We start from the raw sequence: 21,760 nt of genomic DNA on the forward strand, positions 1-21,760 counted from the left end.
GTGAAGGGGCTGGGCTGATGATGAGGGAGGCTAACAGGTGCACTGAATGAGCTAATAAGGTGAGTGACAGAAGAGAAGGGGCAGAGCTGTGACAGATTTGGGTAAAAAGAACTACGGAAATGGGGTCACTTCAGAACGGAAGTAAAAAAAAAAATCAACGTTGATTGTCAAACGCGACACAGAGTGGTGTTTTGGATGAAAGATCGTTGTTTTTTTCCGGCCCTCCCACCCTGTGTGTGTTTTTGCGGTCTACTACCTGGTTCACGATTACGTGGATTACATACAATGATTTTGTGGGATATCTATCAGCACATTCATTTTTGTAGTCATAGCTACGAAAGCTGTATGAGAACATCCTGTTCAAGCAGCTATTTCTACTCCCTCCATATTAGCAGGCACGACACAATGTAAAAACTCCAGTCACAAGCTGCCTAAGGGGCCCAACGAGGTCAGGAGGCGCATGCTTGTGTGATTATTTGACAACATAAAAAAAATTTAACTGGGTAAAATGCAAAAAAATTAAAATCCTCCCTAATTACTGAGGCATTTCTTGCCTCATTTTAATTGTATCTGCATTTTGTGAACTTGCCCTCACTGCCCATTAACTTCTGACCCTAGTCATAGGCCATTAAGCAGTATTTATTTTAGAAGATTTAAAAACTCAACTACCGAGCAGGATGACATTTTAAAGGGTCGGATAACCATATCCAAAAACATAGAGCTAAATAAGGTTCGGGTCTGGCAGAACTGAACAGCACTTAACGAAACCATGGAGTGAAGAGAAAAAAGCAGAACTTAAATGCAAACTAATCTGACGAGCGGATGACCTGTGGAGAAGCTCACATGTCAGTTAAGAGGGAAGGAGGTGATTAGGCAGGAGAACGGGCAAGGAGCCAATTGACCGGTTAAAAACACTGGGAGCAGGGAAAGGAGCCGATTGGCTGGGAGGGACTAACAATGCTGATTCAGTGCAGGTGTGTGGAGGGGCAGGACTCTGGGAGCAGGGAGGGACTAACGAGGATGATTCGGTGCAGGTGTGTGGAGGGGCAGGACTCTGGGAGCAGGGAGTGACTAACGAGGATGATTCGGTGCAGGTGTGTGGAGGGGCAGGACTCTGGGAGCAGGGAGGGACTAACGAGGATGATTCGGAGCAGGTGTGTGGAGCGGCAAAGGAGCAAATAAATTACTACCGCTTTAATATTTTAAATGTTATCTGATGTAAAGAACGATTATATGTGATGCTTCCTAAATTCTCTTGTAGTTAACTACTTTAGATTTAGCAGTGCTGTTTGGACCGCCGATCTGGTTCTACTATTAAGTCTCATATAAAATGACTACAGCTTTTACTTATAGTACAAACTCTTAGAAAAATGACACTGTTATGAGTGTTATACTGATGTACAGGACAATTTAAGATCAGGAGAATCCTGTTTGGAATTACATTTTATGTAATTTAAACTGGGAAAAAAAGCAGGGGATTAAAATTAATGTAATTGCTAAATATTATTTATTTGTATCAGACTATTATTTCAGCATTCAATGTATTGTGCATCATACAGTTTTCTCCTGTGGCCTTGCTATCCACACTTTGCCATCCATAGTTTTTGTTGAGAAATATTTAAAAGGTACAAACAGTAAAAAACAATCCACGGCAGTAGTAATGTGTCATGCTTATGGTGTATGTCTAAAAGCATCAAATATAAGTATCAGATGGGAATAAAAGAATCAAGTTGCCAAGAACATAAATACAAAAGCACCAGCACCTCAAACAGTACTTGTGCAAAACTTGATTAAATGTACTATGTTGCTCTCCACCTCTGAGCAAATGCTCCCAGAAGAACTGTGCACATCTGATAGAGGAGCAAACTGCTTTTCTCTGCAGGATGCAGTCATAAAAAAAGACCATTTCCCATTGGCTGTGGGTATTGACTGTGTAGGCCTGCCTTCACACATGATCTATAGCAATGTATAATGTCTGCTCTCCGCCGCGCTTAGTAATGAGCCCCAAGCACAGCCAAATTCTCATTTTGTTTGGCTTTGAAAGAATCACAAGGTTGTTAATTACAAAGGTTGCATTGATTAATATCCCTTCTGGCACCTCAATGGATGACTAATGGAACATGCTCTGCTCAAAGAATCGATCGAGGTTCATGGAAGTGATGTTAAAGAAATATCTGGCTGTTATCAGAGAAATTAATTAGAGGACACTCACAAGGGGGTAACAAGCTCCTGGATTTTCCAGACATCTTATATTGATTGAGTAGAAACAGAAATAACGAGAGATGTAAAGATAAATAACCAATCATGCATCAACAGTTGCTATATTCTGCCAAAACTGAAGTAGAAGTACACAACTAAAGCTTGATGTACGTAGATCTACTGTATGCAGCACCTTGCTTCCAGCCCACATCCTGCTTGTGGAAGGATTTATTATGACTCATTGGATTTGTTGCCAGAGGTGATCATTTGGCTAGTGCGTGCTGTACCTTCAGATACAACCTCTGCCACACATGCCAAGTGTGGCATATATTGTTCAGCTGTATCCAAACAAAGAATTGCACTTTTGTTTTTAGCTGGGTAGAAAAGATACATTCTATTTTTGGCTTCCGTGTGGCATCCCTCTTGAGTTGATCATCTAATCCCCACCTCCTCCCCCTCAATACGCCACTCCTGCCTGTCTCTGTGACTGAGGCCGACACCGGCGGAGGGCCAGATGGCGCGCGTTACACTTGTTTTGCTGTCATGCGACTGTTATTTATACGCTGCAGAGGCAGCAGCAGCGGGCCCCCTAGACGATAGCTTTTGTTTCCACGGAGCTTGAGGAGGAGAGGGGCGAAGATTGAGCGGGAGACAAAAACAAATGTCCCTATTAGATTATCACCTCAGCCTCTGTGGAAGAACGCTCTCCCCCTGTCTTGTGTGTGTAAGCGCGGCCCACGTGGGTGTGTGTGTGCCCCCCGCTGCCGGGGAACAGAAAACAGCGGTCTGATATCTCAATATCAGTGGTATTAGCGCGGGAAAGAGGCCATGGATCATTTTAATGCTGCATCGTGTACAGGAAGCCCCGAGTACCGGATCGATGATACATGTCCCCCAGCCACCCGTGACACCAACCAGATAACACACACATATCGCACAACCGGGCCCTGCGTTCCTGCCTTTTTTACTCTGCCGAACACACCCCTCCCCTACCCGCTCAATAAACTGTGAGAAAAAGCAATATCTCTCTTGAAGGCAGAGGAATATGATTAAAGCTTTCGCGCTGCCGTTATCATCCCATGAGCCGTTAACAGCGAGCAAAAATAAAGCAAAGTGAATTACCTCCAGCTGTCACCGTGTAGCCTGCAGACCCAAAGTCAAGGGCCTGTAATGTTCAAAGCGTTGTTGAAGCTTATAATGAGAGGTAGAAGGCAAGAAAAGCACATTGTGCCTTTGAAGGAGAAACCATGTTACTGTGGCGATAAAGTTTCTGCCATTGTTTTGATCGTTTCCACTGAGAAGTTGCAGAGGAAATACTATAAAGCCTTTTATTGTGACAGTATAGACAATATACAGTTGTGTGAAAAAGTGTTTGCCCCCTTTCTGATTTCTTATTTTTTTGCATGTTTGTCACACTTAAATGTTTCAGATCATCAAACAAATTTAAATATTAGACAAAGATAACACAAGTAAACACAAAATGTTATGTTATTATTAAGGGGGGGAAAAAATCCAAACCTACATGGCCCTGTGTGAAAAAGTGATTGCCCCCTAAACCTAATAACTGGTTGGGCCACCCTTAGCAGCAACAACTGCAATCAAGCGTTTGCGATAACTGGCAATGAGTCTTTTACAGCGCTGTAGAGGAATTTTGGCCCACTCATCTTTGCAGAATTGTTGTAATTCAGCCACATTGGAGGGTTTTCGAGCATGAACCGCCTTTTTAAGGTCATGCCACAGCATCTCAATCGGATTCAGGTCGGGACTTTGACTAGGCCACTCCAAAGTCTTCATTTTGTTTTTCTTAAGCCATTCAGAGGTGGACTTGCTGGTGTGTTTTGGATCATTGTCCTGCTGCAGAACCCAAGTGCGCTTCAGCTTGAGGTCACGAACAGATGGCCGGACATTCTCCTTCAGGATTTTTTGGTAGACAGCAGAATTCATGGTTCCATTTACCACAGCAAGTCTTCCAGGTCCTGAAGCAGCAAAACAGCCCCAGACCATCACACTACCACCACCATATTTTACTGTTGGTATGATGTTCCTTTTCTGAAATGCCGTGTTACTTTTACGCCAGCTGTAATGGGACATACACCTTCCAAAAAGTTCAACTTTTGTCTCGTCAGTCCACAGAGTATTTTCCCAAAAGTCTTGGGGATCATCAAGATGTTCTCTGGCAAAACTGAGACGAGCCTTTATGTTCTTTATGCTCAGCAGTGGTTTTCGTCTTGGAACTCTGCCATGCAGGCCATTTTTGCCCAGTCTCTTTCTTATGGTGGAGTCATGAACACTGACCTTAATTGAGGCAAGTGAGGCCTGCAGTTCCTTGGATGTTCTGGGGTCTTTTGTGACCTCTTGGATGAGTCGTCGCTGCGCTCTTGAGGTAATTTTGGTCGGCCGGCCACTCCTGGGAAGGTTCACCACTGTTCCATGTTTTCGCCATTTGTGGATAATGGCTCTCACTGTGGTTCGCTGGAGTCCCAAAGCTTTAGAAATGGCTTTGTAACCTTTTCCAGACTGATAGATCTCAATTACTTTGTTTCTCATTTGTTCCTGAATTTCTTTGGATTGCAGCATGATGTCTAGCTTTTGAGGATATTTTGGTCTACCTCACTTTGTCAGGCAGGTCCTATTTAAGTGATTTCTTGATTGAGAACAGGTGTGGCAGTAATCAGGCAGTAATCAGGCCTGGGTGTGGCTAAACCACAGTTAATTTATGTTTTAACAGGGGGGGGGGCAATCACTTTTTCACACAGGGCCATGTAGGTTTGGATTTTTTTTTCCCCCTTAATAATAAAAACCATTTAAAAACTGCATTTTGTGTTTACTTGTGTTATCTTTGTCTAATATTTAAATTTGTTTGATGATCTGAAACATTTAAGTGTGACAAAAAAAATAAGAAATCAGGAAGGGGGCAAACACTTTTTCACACAACTGTATATGGGAAAGCATATTGACATTGAATAATGGCCATGACCGCCTCCACCAGTACTAAAAAAGGTGTATACTGCACACATCGTAATTTCTCAAATTATTTAGTGTTTTCATGAAATAATTGTATCCAATCACCTTCATTTTGCCTTTTCTTGATCACTGTTGAGTCGCTGTCAATAACACTTCCTGAGCAGATATTTCAAACTGAAAGTCTTCCAGCGGCTTGGAAGGCAGAACCTTTCCCATTCCTTATAAGCTTTTAAAGGGGGAAACAGACCTAACAAGGTAGTCCAGACGTCCCTCTCTCAAGCAACATTTTCCTAGGGGATCCTGAGGTGTTGCCAAGCCAGATGCAATGTATAATCTTGCACTGTTCTGGGTCTACTTTTGGGTCTCCTACCAGTCGGACATGCCTGGAAAACCTCCAAAGGGTCTCGCCCGGGAGGCTTTCTGATCAAATGGCCAAACCACCTTGACCAGCTCCTTTCAACACAAAGGAGCAGTGGCTTTATTCTGAGCTCCTGACTCCACCTCTAAGCCCAGCCACCATATGGAGGAATGTTATTTCGGCCACTTGTATCACATTCTTTTTGTCACTACCCAAAGCTTAGCATAGGCGAGGGTTGGAACGTAGAATGACTGATAAATCAAAAGCTTCGCCTTCCCGCTCAGGTCCTTCTTCACCACAACAGCCCAGTCCAACCACAAAGTCGATCATCGATCTTTGGCCTTAGGTTTTCTGCTATCCTGGATTAAGCCCAATGGGTCAACGCCGCAAGACGTTCGTCGACGAGTTACTGTCCAAAGTCTGGCTCCTGGAGGATGCTGCAGCTCCCTCTTGGTCGATTCACGTGGGGTCTGTGATTCGTTCTTGGTGTGGCAACTCCCCTGAGACCAATTTGATTGGGAGACCCTTGCACATTGATGTTCTACATAAATCCAATTACCTTGCCATTGCTAGTAGTGTGGTCATTTAGGGTGGTTAACTCAAATGATCAAAATATCTATTTTTTTCCTCACTTACCTGTTTGTTAGTGTTGGTAGTATTTGTCCAGGTCGTGGAAGTACATTCTTAAATTTCTGCTATCGTGGAGGTGAATGGAATTTCATTTGTTCCATTCCAAATGATTTGTTTCATTTAAAACCAATGGTATTGCCTGATAGTCTTTCTTTTCTTTTGTTGGACCATTTAATGTCTATTATCTCTTCTAGTGCTGTTTTGCCAGGACAGGTATTACAATTAAGACGGTAACCGAGTATACTCAGAGCTTGCTTCCTGATATAAAGTTCAGGTCATAAGGGATGGATGGTTAGAGTTGGGAGAGATTCCCAAGACTTCAAAGCAAGACGGTTGTTTGATTAGAGAGTTGGTCGTGTGAGGTTTGAAATACATGTGCACTGACATTATGGAACTGAAGCCATTACATTTGTGGTAATTACATTAAACTCGTGGAGGTGAATGGAATTTCATTTGTGGTGATCACATTATTCAAAAGCACGTTTGATTAATTCAATGGCAATTTCTTGCTGAAGTGTCCCAAAGACTACACAGAGGAATATCTCAAAACCTGGGCAATTAAAACCAATGGTATTGCCTGATAGTCTTTCTTTTCTTTGGTTGGACCATTTAATGTCTATTATCTCTTCTAGTGCTGTTTTGCCAGGACAGGTATTACAACACATTGATTTTCATTCCCTTTGACTGACTGTCATCATCCCGGGTGTCGGGTTAACAATAAGACTGTGAGATCTGTGAGTAAAGGATAGTGTAAATCATTTTTCTGTCATAGCACTGATATATCTGTCTGCCATGCCACCTGTGGTTTGTTGAGTTGTTAAATTCCATGTGAATGAAAAAAGACATCAATGCAAGGGGAAACATATAGTTATTTCCTCTGTCAGACCCATCCTTTATCAGTTCTCTTGCTATTTCCGAAGTGCTCTTTTATGTGGTGGGGTGGAAACATCGCAGAGAGAAAGACGGGTTGTAAACACTGTCATTAGAAAATGTTCACGCTGTCCTCCTGGAAAGCCGAGGATTTTGCAATCCTTCAAAGATAACACTACGACTCACCCTCAAATGAAACATCAGCATCTCTGGCTGCTGCTATGCTAATCGGTAGCAACAGCAAACGGATGAGAGGCGACCCAGACAAGAAGAGAGAGAAAACGAGATAGAAGGAATGAGAGGAGCAAAGTGTGAGTAGGAGACTGATTGCAGCCGGCTGTCTGATCCCTGTCGGTCTCCCCATTTGATTGCAGCTCTGTCGGCGTGCCTTAGACTGTCAACGGACAACATAATGGTTTACTCTGTGATCAGTGCCGAAATGTAGGTGTCTTGTCAAACCTCAGGAAGCATTAGGATGTAAAGTAGTGCGTAGGCAGAAACCAATACAACGGCTGTCACAGTGAGCTCACACAGTGAATGGAAAGGCAGCGTGTTGATAAATTAGGACAGGGACTCATTTTGTGCCAGACTGACAATTAAAGATGCCTTGGGATTCACCCAGTGATAACATCCATCTCCTCTTTTACACCCATTAAACAGGAGCAATCATCTAGATTGACACAATGAGTGCTTACGGGGGAAAAAAACAAAGATTATATGACATCATTACTTGACTTTTCACTCACTAATCTTCAATAATCTAGTTTTCTCAAAGGAAAGAGTGTCCCAAATCCATAGTGCATTGTAATTCTCAACAGGATTTGAGTGGTGGTGTGTTTAAGACGGTAACCGAGTATACTCAGAGCTTGCTTCCTGATATAAAGTTCAGGTCATAAGGGATGGATGGTTAGAGTTGGGAGAGATTCCCAAGACTTCAAAGCAAGACGGTTGTTTGATTAGAGAGTTGGTCGTGTGAGGTTTGAAATACATGTGCACTGACATTATGGAACTGAAGCCATTACATTTGTGGTAATTACATTAAACTGTAATGTGGCATCCCCAGTTGAGATTGTGACTTGGAAGTTGATGTGAACGCTATTTATAAGTTGGAAAATTGTAATAACGATGAAGATGTGACATGAACCCACCACTAGTAATATTAGGAACCCGTTCGTTAAAAAATGTCTACACAATATTTCTAAGTTCCCACATTGTTACCCCATTACTCCTTAGCTTCACATCTGGTTCCCTTGTACACGTATGCATCGTACTGTTCAAATAATTAGACTGTGGATTGGAAGGAATTACGCTGCACATAATGTAAAGCATTACTAAATAGTATCTTACCAACAAACAATTTTATTAAACATGAGGGGATTAGCAGCCATACAAACTACTTTTAAACAGATTATGGAGAAGAAAAGTCTCCTCTCTCCCGCTATGAAGTCTTTCAAACGATTTTCCAATTTAAACTACAAAGCACAGGCCACTTGAAGGTGTGTAACCATGGGGATCAAATGAGCAGTTGTAAAACGGTTTATAAACAAATTTAATTTCCTATAAACTCTTCATAATAAAACGCCTCTGTTATCTTTGCTGTGTGCTCTTCCTCCCTGCAGTATTAGTCGATTTTATTGATGAATAGCCAATAACAAAGCTTCGCTAATTCCGTGATACAAACTAACTTATGAAGACTCCTATCAGCTGAAAGTGAACATGAAACAGTCCAATGAAGCAGCTATCTGAGAGAACAAACAGGGACACAGGAGAGAAACTAAACTTCAAACCACAGAGGGTCAGTTGGAAGCTACAAAACGTACTGAGAACATTTTTTAAAACGTCTTCCTCTCTGGTCTCCTGCACAGACGGTGCGCTATAGTCGGTAATGAAAAGGCATGGTTTGACTTGGCACAGCCAAAAGGGCCGAAAGAAAAGCCTTTTAAGACTGATATTTATATATTAACAAGGGAGTAAAAGACTTTGTGTAAAGTGAAAGGTGTTGCTCGTGGTGACGAACCAAGTCAATGGGTTTTTGGTTAGATGCCTGAAATAAGGTCTGTGGTAAAGAGATTTTAATGTTTTGATCTTTTTTTTAAGCTTTTACCTGCCTTAAAAAACCTGGTTGCTAACATGTGGCTAAATTACTACAAAAGGCCATCACGCCGAACACAAGTCCGCCTTTAGCTCCGTGGTGGTGACGTGAAGTCATGCAATCGTGGTGTAGTTTGTTTATAGCCTAAATCTTAAAAGTGGTGTTCATTTGTGAAGATTATCTCGCTGAACAAAACGTTTAAGTATCATAAACGGTTGTTTGCCACAGAGCATCTTTTCTGCAATAATCCATAATAATCTATCCCATTGGCTTTTTGTCGAGGGAACCGGCGCGATGCTAACATCCGGGTTGGCCTACATACGTCATCCCTGCAGCGCTCTTTAGTTTTGGTTTTACGGCCATCGACGTTGCTGTTTTGGTTCAGAGACAAAGCTCGATTGACACAAAAGATAACAGTTTATACTGCTTTAAGGCTGAGGAAAAGCCCTAATCGTGTTTAAAAGAAACCAGTTTACTGTTTTTAGACAGCTGCAGGTCTCCTATGTGAAGATGATCTCTTGGATACTACACCACAATCTGAGTTTTTCTAACGATCAATATGCAATTTTGAGCTTATGTAAAGTCGAAATGATGCAATTATAACAGTGGAAATGAAACAGAGTTTTACATGAATATGAAAATGTTGTTTCCATTTTGCCCTCGAAAGTGTTCCAGCAGATTTCACAGCTATACTCTCACTGCATGGAGCGAAATGTAAAACCAACTGCCACCCCCTTTAACAAACAAGAGGTGTAAGATGTAACACAAAGTGTCATGTAACAAACCAGACGAAGCTTATTCAAAAGGGCTAAAGGTAACACTTGACTGGACCATTGTCCACCGGCAGTATGAGACTGACTGCAGCCGAGCGATTCACCTTTTCATTTTTTGCTCAGTCTATGTGGATGGCATGTGGCTCGGCCCCGGAGGGTGGCCAGACGTAGACATAGGTGTTTATTCAGCATGAAATGAGGTGAAGCCTAAAAATACATGTGCGTCGAGGGGGGGGGGGGCTGGGCAGGGTTAAATGGTTGGCCTCCCCATTCAAGGAACCACAGAATGAACAGTGCTGCCTCATTAGCGGCCTGATATGGAAGCAGGTCCATCCAGGGAGAGACTGAGACTCGGCACCGAGAGAGAGAAGGCCCAGAAATAGCAAAAAGATGAACAGACTGACCGCAGCAAACACACACATACACACACACACACACACACACACACACACACACACACACACACACACACACACACACACACAATAGCACAGAAGCAAGCAGACAAAGAAGGAGGTATAGAGAAGCTCACACTCAGATGATCACTGTTAAAGTCAAAGACATACACAAACAAATACCCACACCTTGACACATACAGCACTGAGACGAAAACACACATGCAGTTTTTACCTTTTTACCTCACCACTGTCACACACATTGTCAGGGTCTACTGTATCTTTACCCCTTCTTGCATCTTTTACATTGTTGCTCAACAGCCTTTTCCAAATGTAATGGCTAATTTGGGCGAATGGGCTTTCTCATGGAACAGGACAGATGTGTGTTTGTGCTCCAATTTGTGTGGATGCATCTATATTTTAAATGCCCACAAGATGATACAGCATGAATACCGTATACTCAGTGCGAGTGTTACTGAGTGGTCATGATTGCATTGGGTATGCAATAAAACCAAGCAAACATTTGGACAGTTTGTTCATTGCTTACAGGGGTACGGCATTCATCAGATACTGCTCTTTATTACGTTGGGGGACTCTGGGTCCTACATTTCTCATGACCCATGTGTAATGTAGCCTATAAGCATAATAAGACGACTCTCCTTAATTGGTTAAAGCCAATATCTTTCTAAATCCTGCCCCAATATCTATATCTCCTGTGGACTGAAACTATCAGAAAAAGCTCATTTCATTGTTGTACCATTTAATATACACGATCTCTAGATATTCTGCTTCGATTGGCATTTTTGTTAACATCCTCCACTATTTTTAGAAGAATTTGTATTTTAACGATGCATGTCACGTTCAAATCTCAAGAACCTTTTGAAGAAAAAAATGAATTACCGTCCAACTGCTTTTTTACTTGTTTATGGAGACAGCATGCAGTAGAGAGAGAGGTCACATTTGAACACAGAGAGAACAAAGGTCAGGTGAAAGTGAATACAAATGGTTATAAATACAAGACAGCCGAAAAGGACGCTTTATGATTATAGCGTTTTTGTTTGGGAAATATGACAGGAATTATCATTTAATCAAAGATTTGATGCTCCCTTTATTCACAGTTGATGACATGGATGCAAACTTGCAGATACTCTGCACCAAAGAATGGACAAAAACAAAGAGTCCATTTACATAAAGAGACAAAATGACACTTGGACAGACTTGCAGACGCACGCAACCGGACACACACATTAGCACAGACTTGCGATCACACTTGCCGTAAGGACAAACAGTTTGTTTGCTACAAAGCATAAAGCACGGGGAGGAGTGGAGTTGCGGTGACATGTTGCAGCAGATGGCTCATCTCTTCATCCTTATCCTCCTCCTCCTCCTCCTCGTTCCTCTGCCACCTGTGGAGGAGGACGCGCTCTCTCCGAAAACTGTCCGCCCTCCCCGAAATCAAGGACCCAGGTCATTTATCATGAAGGGAGCGGGTCACCTCAAACTAAAGTTTGTTGCGCGAGTGCACCATTGTTCTTGTGGGCTGCGCACCTCACTCTGTAGTCGTCAGACTGAGTGAGCCTGAAAGTCACGATGACACCGATGGGAGTTTGTCTTTGCGGGCAAATTATCGCCAAGATCCATTTTAAACAGCTTTACTCATGACACAGATCTTTATTCAATTTAATTTCCCTTTTCTTCAGACATATTGAAAGGGCTTTGTTTTGCAGAAACTCTCAGCAGAATTGAACCTTTTTTATTTTTTTATTTTGTCAATATAGACTTTTTCTTCTGTATTCGCTATGTGAGAAATCTCAGCCTCAAAAGTCATCTGAACCAAAATAAATCTGTGTGTAAAACTGGTGACAAAGATGAAAACGTTTTACTTTTTTGAAAAAAAAAGTCTTGATTTCCATTTAATGCCGGCATCCCAGAGCACCGTGCCTTCTATTCACTCTCTGTTCTTTTGTTGTAGAGTCGGCCGAAGCCACGCATCGGCTTCACTTCTCTCCGGCTGAGTTGACGTTGTGACAGGCCTTGAGAGGCAAGGATACACAGTGTCCTTATTCTGTCACCTCCTGCCATTGGCTTTGACTGGCCCCCAACACATGCATTCAAGCCCCCTACAGCACAGCCAATAAATCACTGTCTTCTGATACAATACCAGAGAAAGTTTGCTCAAGGAGCTTGGCGCAGACATTATCGGCGTTTGGTCCCGATCTATTTCGGTCCTCTCATTTCCAGCCGCTGGATGTCTGACATGAAAGGATAGATATGCTAGCTGTGATGAAAACTGTGAGGAACACTGTAATGTTTCTCGTTGCATTAATGGTTATGGTAATAATAATAATGAAACTGATCAGGATTTGTGTGTCGGCTCCTTTTTGGCATTTCATTCACAGATACTTGCTCTCACTTCTGAGGGGTGTCTCCGAACAATTATTCACATGAGGCACTTAGTCATTCATTGTTCGTGGTGACCTTTCGTCACGTGACTTTGAGAGGAAAGTGACACTTCATATTCTATCTTCAGAACGTCACTGGGGAGACATTATGGCTGATGCATGTTCCCCCGGGTACACGTGTCCTCCTCAAAGAGCCACCCATTAATCTTTGAGCACTCCCTATCAATGCAAACCGTTCCCATATCATCGGCTCCCTCAATCAGCCTCATAATATCTGCAGTGACAAATTGACAGAGCTGCAGGATGACCTTACGTCATTTCACATCGCAATGTATCCACGGATGAATTATGAGACAACGGGCCCCAGTAGTTTCTTTGTGTGCCTTTTTGCTAATTTATTTGTCTCTTTTGTGGTTGTTTTGCGTCCGTTTGTAGCATAGTTGTTTTATACCTCTTTCTGGTTGATTCGCATATCTCTGTCAAATAGTTTTGTTCACTTTGTGGTTGTTTAATTTCTCTTTTTGGTTGATTTGCATCCCTTTGTAGTTGTTTTGTGTATATATTTGTGGCTGACTTGCATCTGTTTGTAGTTGTTTTGCATCTGTTTGTAGTTGTTTTGCATCTGTTTGTAGTTGTTTTGTGTATATATTTGTGGCTGATTTGCGTCACTTTGTAGGTATTTTGCATCTCCTTGTGGTAAATTAGCCTCTCATTGAAGTTGTTTTGCTTCCCTTTTTGGTCGTGTCTCTTAGTGGTCGATTTTCTCTTCTGTGGTCGTTTGGCTTCTCTTTGTTGTAGTTTTGTGTGATCATTTTGTGTGACTTGTGTAATTAAGCAGTATTCTTTGTCATTTTTTCGTTTCTTTGTCGTCGTTTTGCATATATTTGCAGTCGATCTACGGTTTTGTGTCTCTTCTCAGTTGTTTTGTGTCTCTTTGTTGTCATTTCTTGTCTTTGTGGTTGTTTTCTTTCATTGTTTTTTTTTTACAGGCTTTGGTTGACTTTCCAACAAGAAATGTTGCAACAACAATTGATAATCAATTTAAACTGAGTCTCTGGTCCAGTGCGCCCTTGCCCGCTTGGGCCCCCTGAGCCGGTGCCAGTAAGTAATCCATCCATGACTGTATCCCACTGCACATGCTTGTTAAAAGGTCAGGAGGGAGGTTGTGATGTTGCAAGAAACAGAATGAATGAGACCTGGCTGGCATACACCATCGAGGTGTCAATATAAAGCTCCTGTGCCATGACGGATATGGCTGAGTTAAAAGAATGGTTGTCAGACTGCAATGATTGAAGGCTTCCGGCGCTCGAACGTCACTGAGAGAAAACCGGGGACTGGAAATGATTGCATAGGTAGAAATGAAAACTGATTGGATGGCAAAATAAAAAACATTTTGTCAGCAAATCAAGCACTTTTATTCAAATTCCTGCAAGCAATTTTTCATATATTCACACATCTGTCATCTCAGTCAGACCTCAGACATCAAACATGTAAAAAAAAGGGTTTGCCAGACTGCGAGGAGCCAAAGGCGATGATTTGCATAGAAAAAGGCCACGTGTGATTGGCTGAAAGTAATACATAAACAAATGAGTTGGATGTGAGGCTTCAGAGTTGGACCTCCGCAGAAAACAATTTCTCCGAGCGAGATTGAAATTTGGACGGTAATGAGTTAATAGAATTTGTCAAGTAATTTCTCCCCCAAATATTTAGCCAGCGTAGAGCAACAACAAGTACCGCAGTGTCCGAGAACTGGCCGGCACTCTGTTTTTGTTTGTTTTACGCATCTTACAATAAAAGTCAATGGGCTGTTTTACTGAGAGAGAATAATAATAGAGGCAAAGTAGACGCTTTGTTGCGAGGGGGAAGGCTTGCTTCTAGCTTTGGTAGGGACATTCCTTGTCAGACGAATGGTGTGCACAGCGGTGTTTGGGTGTACTTGCTCTCTCTCTCTCTTTCATATGCACACAGAGCATGACTCAGCGAAACATTTACTTTTTCAATATGTATTTGGTTATATAACCTTTTTGTACATATTTAACGTTTTATTGTATTAATATAAATCTGAGACTAAAAGGAATATTTACCATTTTTATATAACTGTTTTTCAAATGTTATGTACATGTTAAAATAAGCAGTAAACAGTGTGCTACTAACTGTCGGCTGACAGTAATTTTCCAAACCTCACTTGAGACTGTCCTCTCCTTCAGCCTGCTCAAAACTCCTATGAGGATATGCTTCAACATCCACTAATATGCATAATACTAATACATGTACTCAAGTACTGTGCTCAAGTACATTTCTTAGGTACTTGTGCTTTTTTTTGCTACTTTACTTTATACTTCAACCGCACAACATCTCAAAGGGAGGTGATTTTCAGTCAACTGTTAACTAAATGTAACTTTGTAGATTGCAACTTTATACACAAAACATATACGCTCATAAGATATTTTGTATTGTTCTAGATTAAATTAGCCAACAGTAGTTGTTTAAAGCAGTTCAAATTAGCTCTACCTTACATAACAATGAACAATCCAATAATATGTAATTTTTCAGTTATGAGTACTTTTACTTTGAATACTTAAAGTAAATTTGTATTTCAATACTTCTGTTATTGTACTTAAGTTACATTTAGAAAGCAGGACTTGTGTGACTGAAGTAAACACTGAAATTAAAAGCCTGTGATGAGACAGAAAATGTCTGAAGTTCATGCACGTGCTTTGCGAATTAATTTCTGTATTACAATCAGCAATTACCTCGAGTTCACTGAGGTTAAGTGTTGAAACACTCCAGTATAATCGGTTGTTTTGTGAGGCATCCGCAGCTATGTGCTACAGTTCAGTCAGATAGAGTAACTAAGAGAAAAGCCGGTCTCACTTAATAACTTGTGATACCACGCAAAGGTATTGCTCCGTAGGGAAAGGAATGGAGGGCTTTGGAGCAGCTATGCTTTTCAGCTTTACAAACAGTTTAACACTCTCTGAGACCAAAACAACAACGTGTGAATTCTTAAATTGAGTGCTACAACCTTTTAATCTCTTTACACTGGTGAATATTTAATGTGGTCGTCGAAATAAGATCCCACTCGCACTTGACAAAAAAAAAGAAAAAAAAAAGGAAAACGAGAGCAGGACAAATGTAAATTTATTGAGGTCAGCTTGAGTTATTAATTTTTTTTCACTCTGGAGAGATTTCCTATTTTCTAGTAAGAATTCTTCCCCGTTTTAATGTGAGAACATTAGATAACCCAGGAGACCGGGGTGCCGGAGCTCGCTCCATCTGGTTAACTCGGAGCCTTTTTGCCGTTTTGTGTTGGAGAGAAAGAAAGAGACCCAGAGGGAGAGCGAAGAAAGGGTGGCGGTAGGAGGCCCGGGTCGAGTCCTCAAAGTGCCGGACTGTTCTACTTAAAAGATCTTAAATAGAGTGATTCACTAGAATGCCCGGCTCTCATCTGTCTCCGCTCTTGTTGAGGCACCACGGGATAAACCGGGGACTGAGCATCATGGGAAAGTGGGTTAGGGTGTGGACAGTGGGGCGGACTTACCCAAATTGCCCACAGGGATCAATAAAGTTTCTTCATCAGTGAATCATTGTCCTACAGAGCAACCATACGGAAGAAAAATAAGGACACAAATCTTAATAATTGACCGTCATGCATAAAACATGAGCCAAAGTCAAGCCAATAAGATAATGGATGTTTTACGCGCCGGAGCCCGGAGTTGCTTTGAATGCCGAGACCCATTCATGTGGTTAGTGGACTCATTTACCTTCCGTCTGAATTCTTCAGGATTTTCCCGGTGCGGCTGATTGCCTCTAATTTCGTCCGAGCATCTGGGGAAGGGGATTCATTGTGGAACAAGAGCGGCGGCTGAGGGTCTCTGTGTTTTGCCGCGCCGCCAGCTAAATGATCTCCGGTGGACGTCGGCTTAAATGGGAGCTAAATGGCGACGCCGAACGCTCCTCTATCTGAAGCTCATTACCTGCCTCTCCATTCCCCAGAGAGCTGGCTCAGCTTCGCGTCGAGCACTCTCCTGCCAGGAGGAGGGTGATTACAACATTTTGCTCGACAAAAGCTACCCCCCCCCCCCCCAAGCGCTTTCCTCGCCGTTTCCTGCCTCCCCCCCCCCTGTGTTTCTTTCAGGCTGCCTCTCTCCTGCACCTCGCAGGCACCTCGGGCGATTCGCACTCCGTCTGATTCGTCTTTGTGTCCTGCCAATGATTACAACACTTACAGACAGGCAATCCGTGAATGGTACGGCGGAGTGTTTGCTCGCTAACAGACAACAGTGAATAAGCAGAATTATGAATCATCACACCAAGTCCAGACAACAAGCACAAAGGCAGTAACAACAACACCAAACTGTTATGGGAATCGAGAGCTGTTTTGAAAGTGAATCACGGGAGAGCTGCAGAATGGCAAGCAGATGGGATCAACACTGATGCACACGCAGGGTTGTCATCCAGCCTCGGAGGAGCAGAGGCCTACGCATTCCTCTGCCAGGGCTCGATGTACTCGAGACCCAGATGGGCAAAGATGTCCTTTTCAGTCGTGGCTGCCAGGAACTCTTTCTAGAGATAGAGGGAGAGAGAGTGAGGGAGTGAGAGAGGGAGAGAGAGAGAGGCAAACAAACAGAAAGAGGGTGACAGTGTGCAGGAATGTGCAGGAATTTTGTCTCTGCAAAACCAGTGCAAATCCGCAAATTCTCAAATTTGAGCTTCGCTATTCCTGAAGGTGTTCATGTTTTGCAGCCTTAGCAGTGCTTGTACTCCTATCTCCACTGCAAGCTGTCAATATCAATTGAGACTGCGGCTGTGCCGATTTACATTTGAACGCCCACCTCCCTTCCGACCCATAAACGCTCCAACCTTGCTCTAAGTGATTGCACTTCTCAGCAGACCAGTATTTTCCCTGACAAACCACGACAGGGGCTCCTACAGCCGTCTACCGGCGGCCATGTGATGGGTTGTGTCTCCATAGGAGCGGTGACGAGGCCTGACTCACCTTGAGAGCGAGACAGCCTGGAGAGGACGAGAGAGAGAGAGAGAGAGAGAGAGAGAGAGAGAGAGAGAGAGAGAGAGAGAGAGAGAGAGAGAGAGAGAGAGAGAGAGAGAGAGAGAGAGAGAGAGAGAGAGAGAGAGAGAGAGAGAGAGGACTGTGATTCTGACACATCCTGCCTCCAAGTGTTAAACTGGACCTGACGCGGCTGCGAAGAGATGGCAGGAAAAAAAACGCGAGCGCGCCGGCTCCCGCTGCCAGCCGAGAGGCAGACAGAACTGAGTGCAACTAGTCAGCAGCCAGGAGAGGGGAAAACCGCCACCAGGCACGTCTCCCAACATGCCGCCTTGTTATTTAAAATGCAAATGACAGGCTAGCCAGGCGGCGGAGAGGTTCGGGGGCACGGTGCATTAGGCTTTGTTCATATCACAGGTCTTCTTAACCGCTGCATTTGGGAGTAAAAGTTAAGGTGAGCGCACTCGAAAGGTCCATAGAAATCCCCCAATGAAACAGGGAAACACGTTAATGTTGAGTGAGGTTTACAATGGACCGTCTGGGTGATAGTTTTAGCGTTGATCTTTTGTTTTTGGCTTCCAAATATGTTTGTCTAATTTGTTTCCAAGCACATTATGCAATAAAAAATAATAAATATTTTAAAAAAATGGCTGAGCGTGCGTAAAAAGAGATATATATATATATATATATATAACTATATGTAGTACTGAGCTCTAGAGTTAAAACATAGTCGTATATACTGTAACTGTACATTATTACTGCTACTACTACTATTTTGTGACCATCCCTGATTCCAAGCTGTTCTGCAATCAACTGTCACAATCTTTAAATTGAGCATCTCTGTATTCTTCACTTTGTTTTGTCGTAAAGTGCTTTGTGCTGGGAGACGAGCGAACGAGGTGACTCAACATCATTGACAGAACTTAAGGTCATATTTATCTCTGAACAATTTGCTGATGAAAAGAAAATGGATTTGGGGTGCAAAGGCTTTTTTTTTTTTTTTTTTACATTTGGGCAAACCTGCACCCTGAAAGTCTCGCTGCGTTTGGTGCTAGCCGTTCTTGTTTGCACTCAGTGGGATTAAATGAAATGAAGTAACCGGGTTACAGTCTTGAATGTCATGTATACGGTCAAACTGGTTTCTGTAAAATGGGGTAGAGAGTTATAGAAACCTGGAGGCAGATTTCTATTCCATGTATACGAGTAACAGTTTCTTGTGATGGAAATAAGAGAAAATCTCCTCAGAGACCAAGTTGCAGAGTTTTAATGTGCGATATCCGTTAGTTCTTTTTCTCATTTTCTCTTGTACACAAAACCATGCTGTCCCTTGAAGTATTATTGCTCTTTAATATAAAAAAACAAAAAACAATATTATATTTGAGCAAAACCATCCCAAGGCCCATTATGTGCTCCTCCACTGCCTGTATCTTTCATTGTGCTCATAACCCTGAACCCGTTTATTGCCCTCACCGCTCAAAACACAGATCGCTGCAATTTATGATGCAGCAGGCCGCACTGTATTGAACTTGCAGGTGATAAAAAAAAAAGTGGCGGCAGGGAGGAGTGAAAGAAAAAACAGGAACCAATGGAGACAAGGCTGATGTGCTTTGGAGCAAATCCACATTTCCAACAACACAGGACTTACAGGAGATCCAACTGAAGGAGAGACACGGGGAACCGATGAGATTCTCCACATTACCAATCTAGCCTGTCCTGGATCAGGGCGAAAGCCCTCTCTCCGCTTCCACTGTCCACTTTCATCAATTCCTACAATCCTTACGAGCCCTCGGGGAGAAGCCGCTTTATTTACTTAGCACAACACAGTGAGAGAAAAATCCCCAAGCCTTATGTACTTCTGAGTTCTGCCCCTTCAGGCACACCACACAGGGAAACTATACTCCAAATGGCTTTTTTTGGTGTATCAAAAGGAGCTTAGAGTTTACGAACAGAGCGGCGGTTAATTAGACAGAGAGGTTATCTGTCGGAGACACGGAGGTTCTCAGTGACTGGCACGCCAGGATGGAAGCCGCGCGTGTTACTGCGAGCCAGTGTCCTTGACTTAATAACCCGCTAATCAGCGACATGTTTCTCTGTCCGCCGCGTAATGACATCCCTTCGCCAACGTGAACACATATCAGTTCCTGCGGAAAACATCTGCCCCTTCTCTGCTGCCCGTCATCCTCTCTCTTTCTGCCACCCAGCCCACCGCTTGATGGATGGGGCTGATGGACATGGCTGCCTGCCCGGCTCTGGCCCGACTCAACTGACACATCAAAGAGAGAGGAGGAGGAGGAGGAGGAGGCAGGGAGACGGACAGAAAAACCTGCACCGCTGTTCAGCGCCTTCCTGCCAGTGAGCACTTGAAGGACAGAAACACGGAGGAAAGCTCAATAACAACCCAAAGCGAGCGTGACCGTTCAAATTATACTAGAAACAGGCAAAAATCAGCTCGTCTTTTGTTATCAGCTTTTATTCCAAGTTGTTTTTAGCACCATTTTTAGAACAAGCTACTTCTGTTTGAAATGATGTGATTGAATATCACCAATCTCATCAAATTCACTTTCTGAAGAAACATATTAGCTGACATCCACCTCCAGGTCTCTATAGTAAGGAAAACTTGCTCTATGCATGTTAAAATGTAGTTTTTTGCACCTGTTAACCAAAGACAATGTCTGGAGGACCAGGTCTGGAGGACCAGGTCTGGACATTGTCAGGAGTTGCCATTTAACAAATGTAGCACACAACAGGAGATTGTTTGTATTAGTCTCGTCCTCACCTACTGGAAATAGTTTTGTTTGGTGAAATAGAAGGGCGGCGCTTTAGTAGAGCGTGCGGGAGGGAGGTTTGACCTGGATTACAACGCGGTCTGGTAGCCAGTTTGAAATTTGGTCATAAACAGCCGAGTCTCTTGCCGTTCCTTGAATTTGTCTGATAAGTTGGTGAGGAATTTTCGTTGGCGTCTTTGTGTAAATCACCCCTCCTCTTGACCCTTGGATGTTTGCGTTCTTCCAGTTTTGTGTCATCAACATGGCCACTCGCGCGCTGTGAATTCTCCAGACAATGATCAGCTCTATTGACACAATCGGACATTACACAGACTTTGCGCTAGGGAGCTGGGAGGAAATCAACGGGATGGTTTATGTAAAACTTCAATCGATTTTGTTTCTGAAAGTTCGGCACGGCGGACGGCAAAAAAAAAATAATACTACGATACCCATGAGCCTCAGCCACTGTTGCCATGCAGAAAAAGGCCAGTCACATCAGGCAGGAAGCAGAGAAAAAGTCTTATTTTTTAAATTGGGAACAATACGGTATTCAAATGTGGCTGAATTCATCCTTAATCTGAAAGTAACCTGATCTAAACCGTTGAGTCTTAAGATTAGTGAAGCACCTTGGGAGTCATAGTTAAATTATCTCATTACATATTTATGTGAACACAAATCACATGTTTGACTTTTTAATCGACAAACAAGATATTGCCTACAGTTCCACAGTTGCTAATCTTTTAACGCTACAAACGGGGGACTTTCACGACATGAATAACGTCACATAAACAATGCAAATGCATTAAGATGGTATCAGGCAGAGAGAGAGAGATATCTTTAGAAACAGAAAGAAGAACAGAAGGCTGCAAAGAGAACCAAGCTAAAGGTCATGAGGAGAAGTATGCAAACACAACCTGAAATCCATGCAAATTCCCTTTTAGCGACTCTCTGGCAGTAAAATGTGTGTGAACAAAAGCCTCAGTAAGTGTGCGGGCTTCTCCCTTTCTGCTCTGCCACAGAAGCAATGACTGCATATCAAGAACTCGAGTATTGAGGTCAGACTGAAAGGCAGATGCGCATAAAGCTTTCAAAATCAGTTTCAACGTGTTGTATTTTCACCGGCACTTCATGTTTGAGGACATCCACCTTTATATAAAGAGTCCAAGGTACACTTCCATCAGATAAAGCCATACTCAAAGGCTGACAGAAGTGTGATGGTTTTTGTTTTTTTCTCACCGGAATATCAGTAAATCAAATCAGCCAATGTTCTCAGTCTCCTTTATTTCTTTATCATTATTTGGACC

The 21,760-nt window shown here is 42.8% G+C and overlaps 1 protein-coding gene across 1 annotated transcript in view; it reads right to left on the reverse strand.

The window, feature by feature from the left end:
- Positions 1–16,919: 16,919 nt before the first annotated feature.
- The window catches only part of dntt (deoxynucleotidyltransferase, terminal), a 70,091-nt gene continuing 65,250 nt past the window's right edge, over positions 16,920–21,760 (reverse strand). The window contains exon 11 of the mRNA XM_076076973.1: positions 16,920–17,249. Coding sequence (XP_075933088.1) covers positions 17,163–17,249 — 87 coding nt within the window. The 3' untranslated portion in view covers positions 16,920–17,162. The remainder of the gene's footprint in view (positions 17,250–21,760) is intronic.

Source organism: Anarhichas minor, unplaced genomic scaffold (assembly GCF_050575085.1).
Source record: "Anarhichas minor isolate MPS153535 unplaced genomic scaffold, ASM5057508v1 ptg000058l, whole genome shotgun sequence".
NCBI classification, from domain to species: domain Eukaryota; kingdom Metazoa; phylum Chordata; class Actinopteri; order Perciformes; family Anarhichadidae; genus Anarhichas; species Anarhichas minor.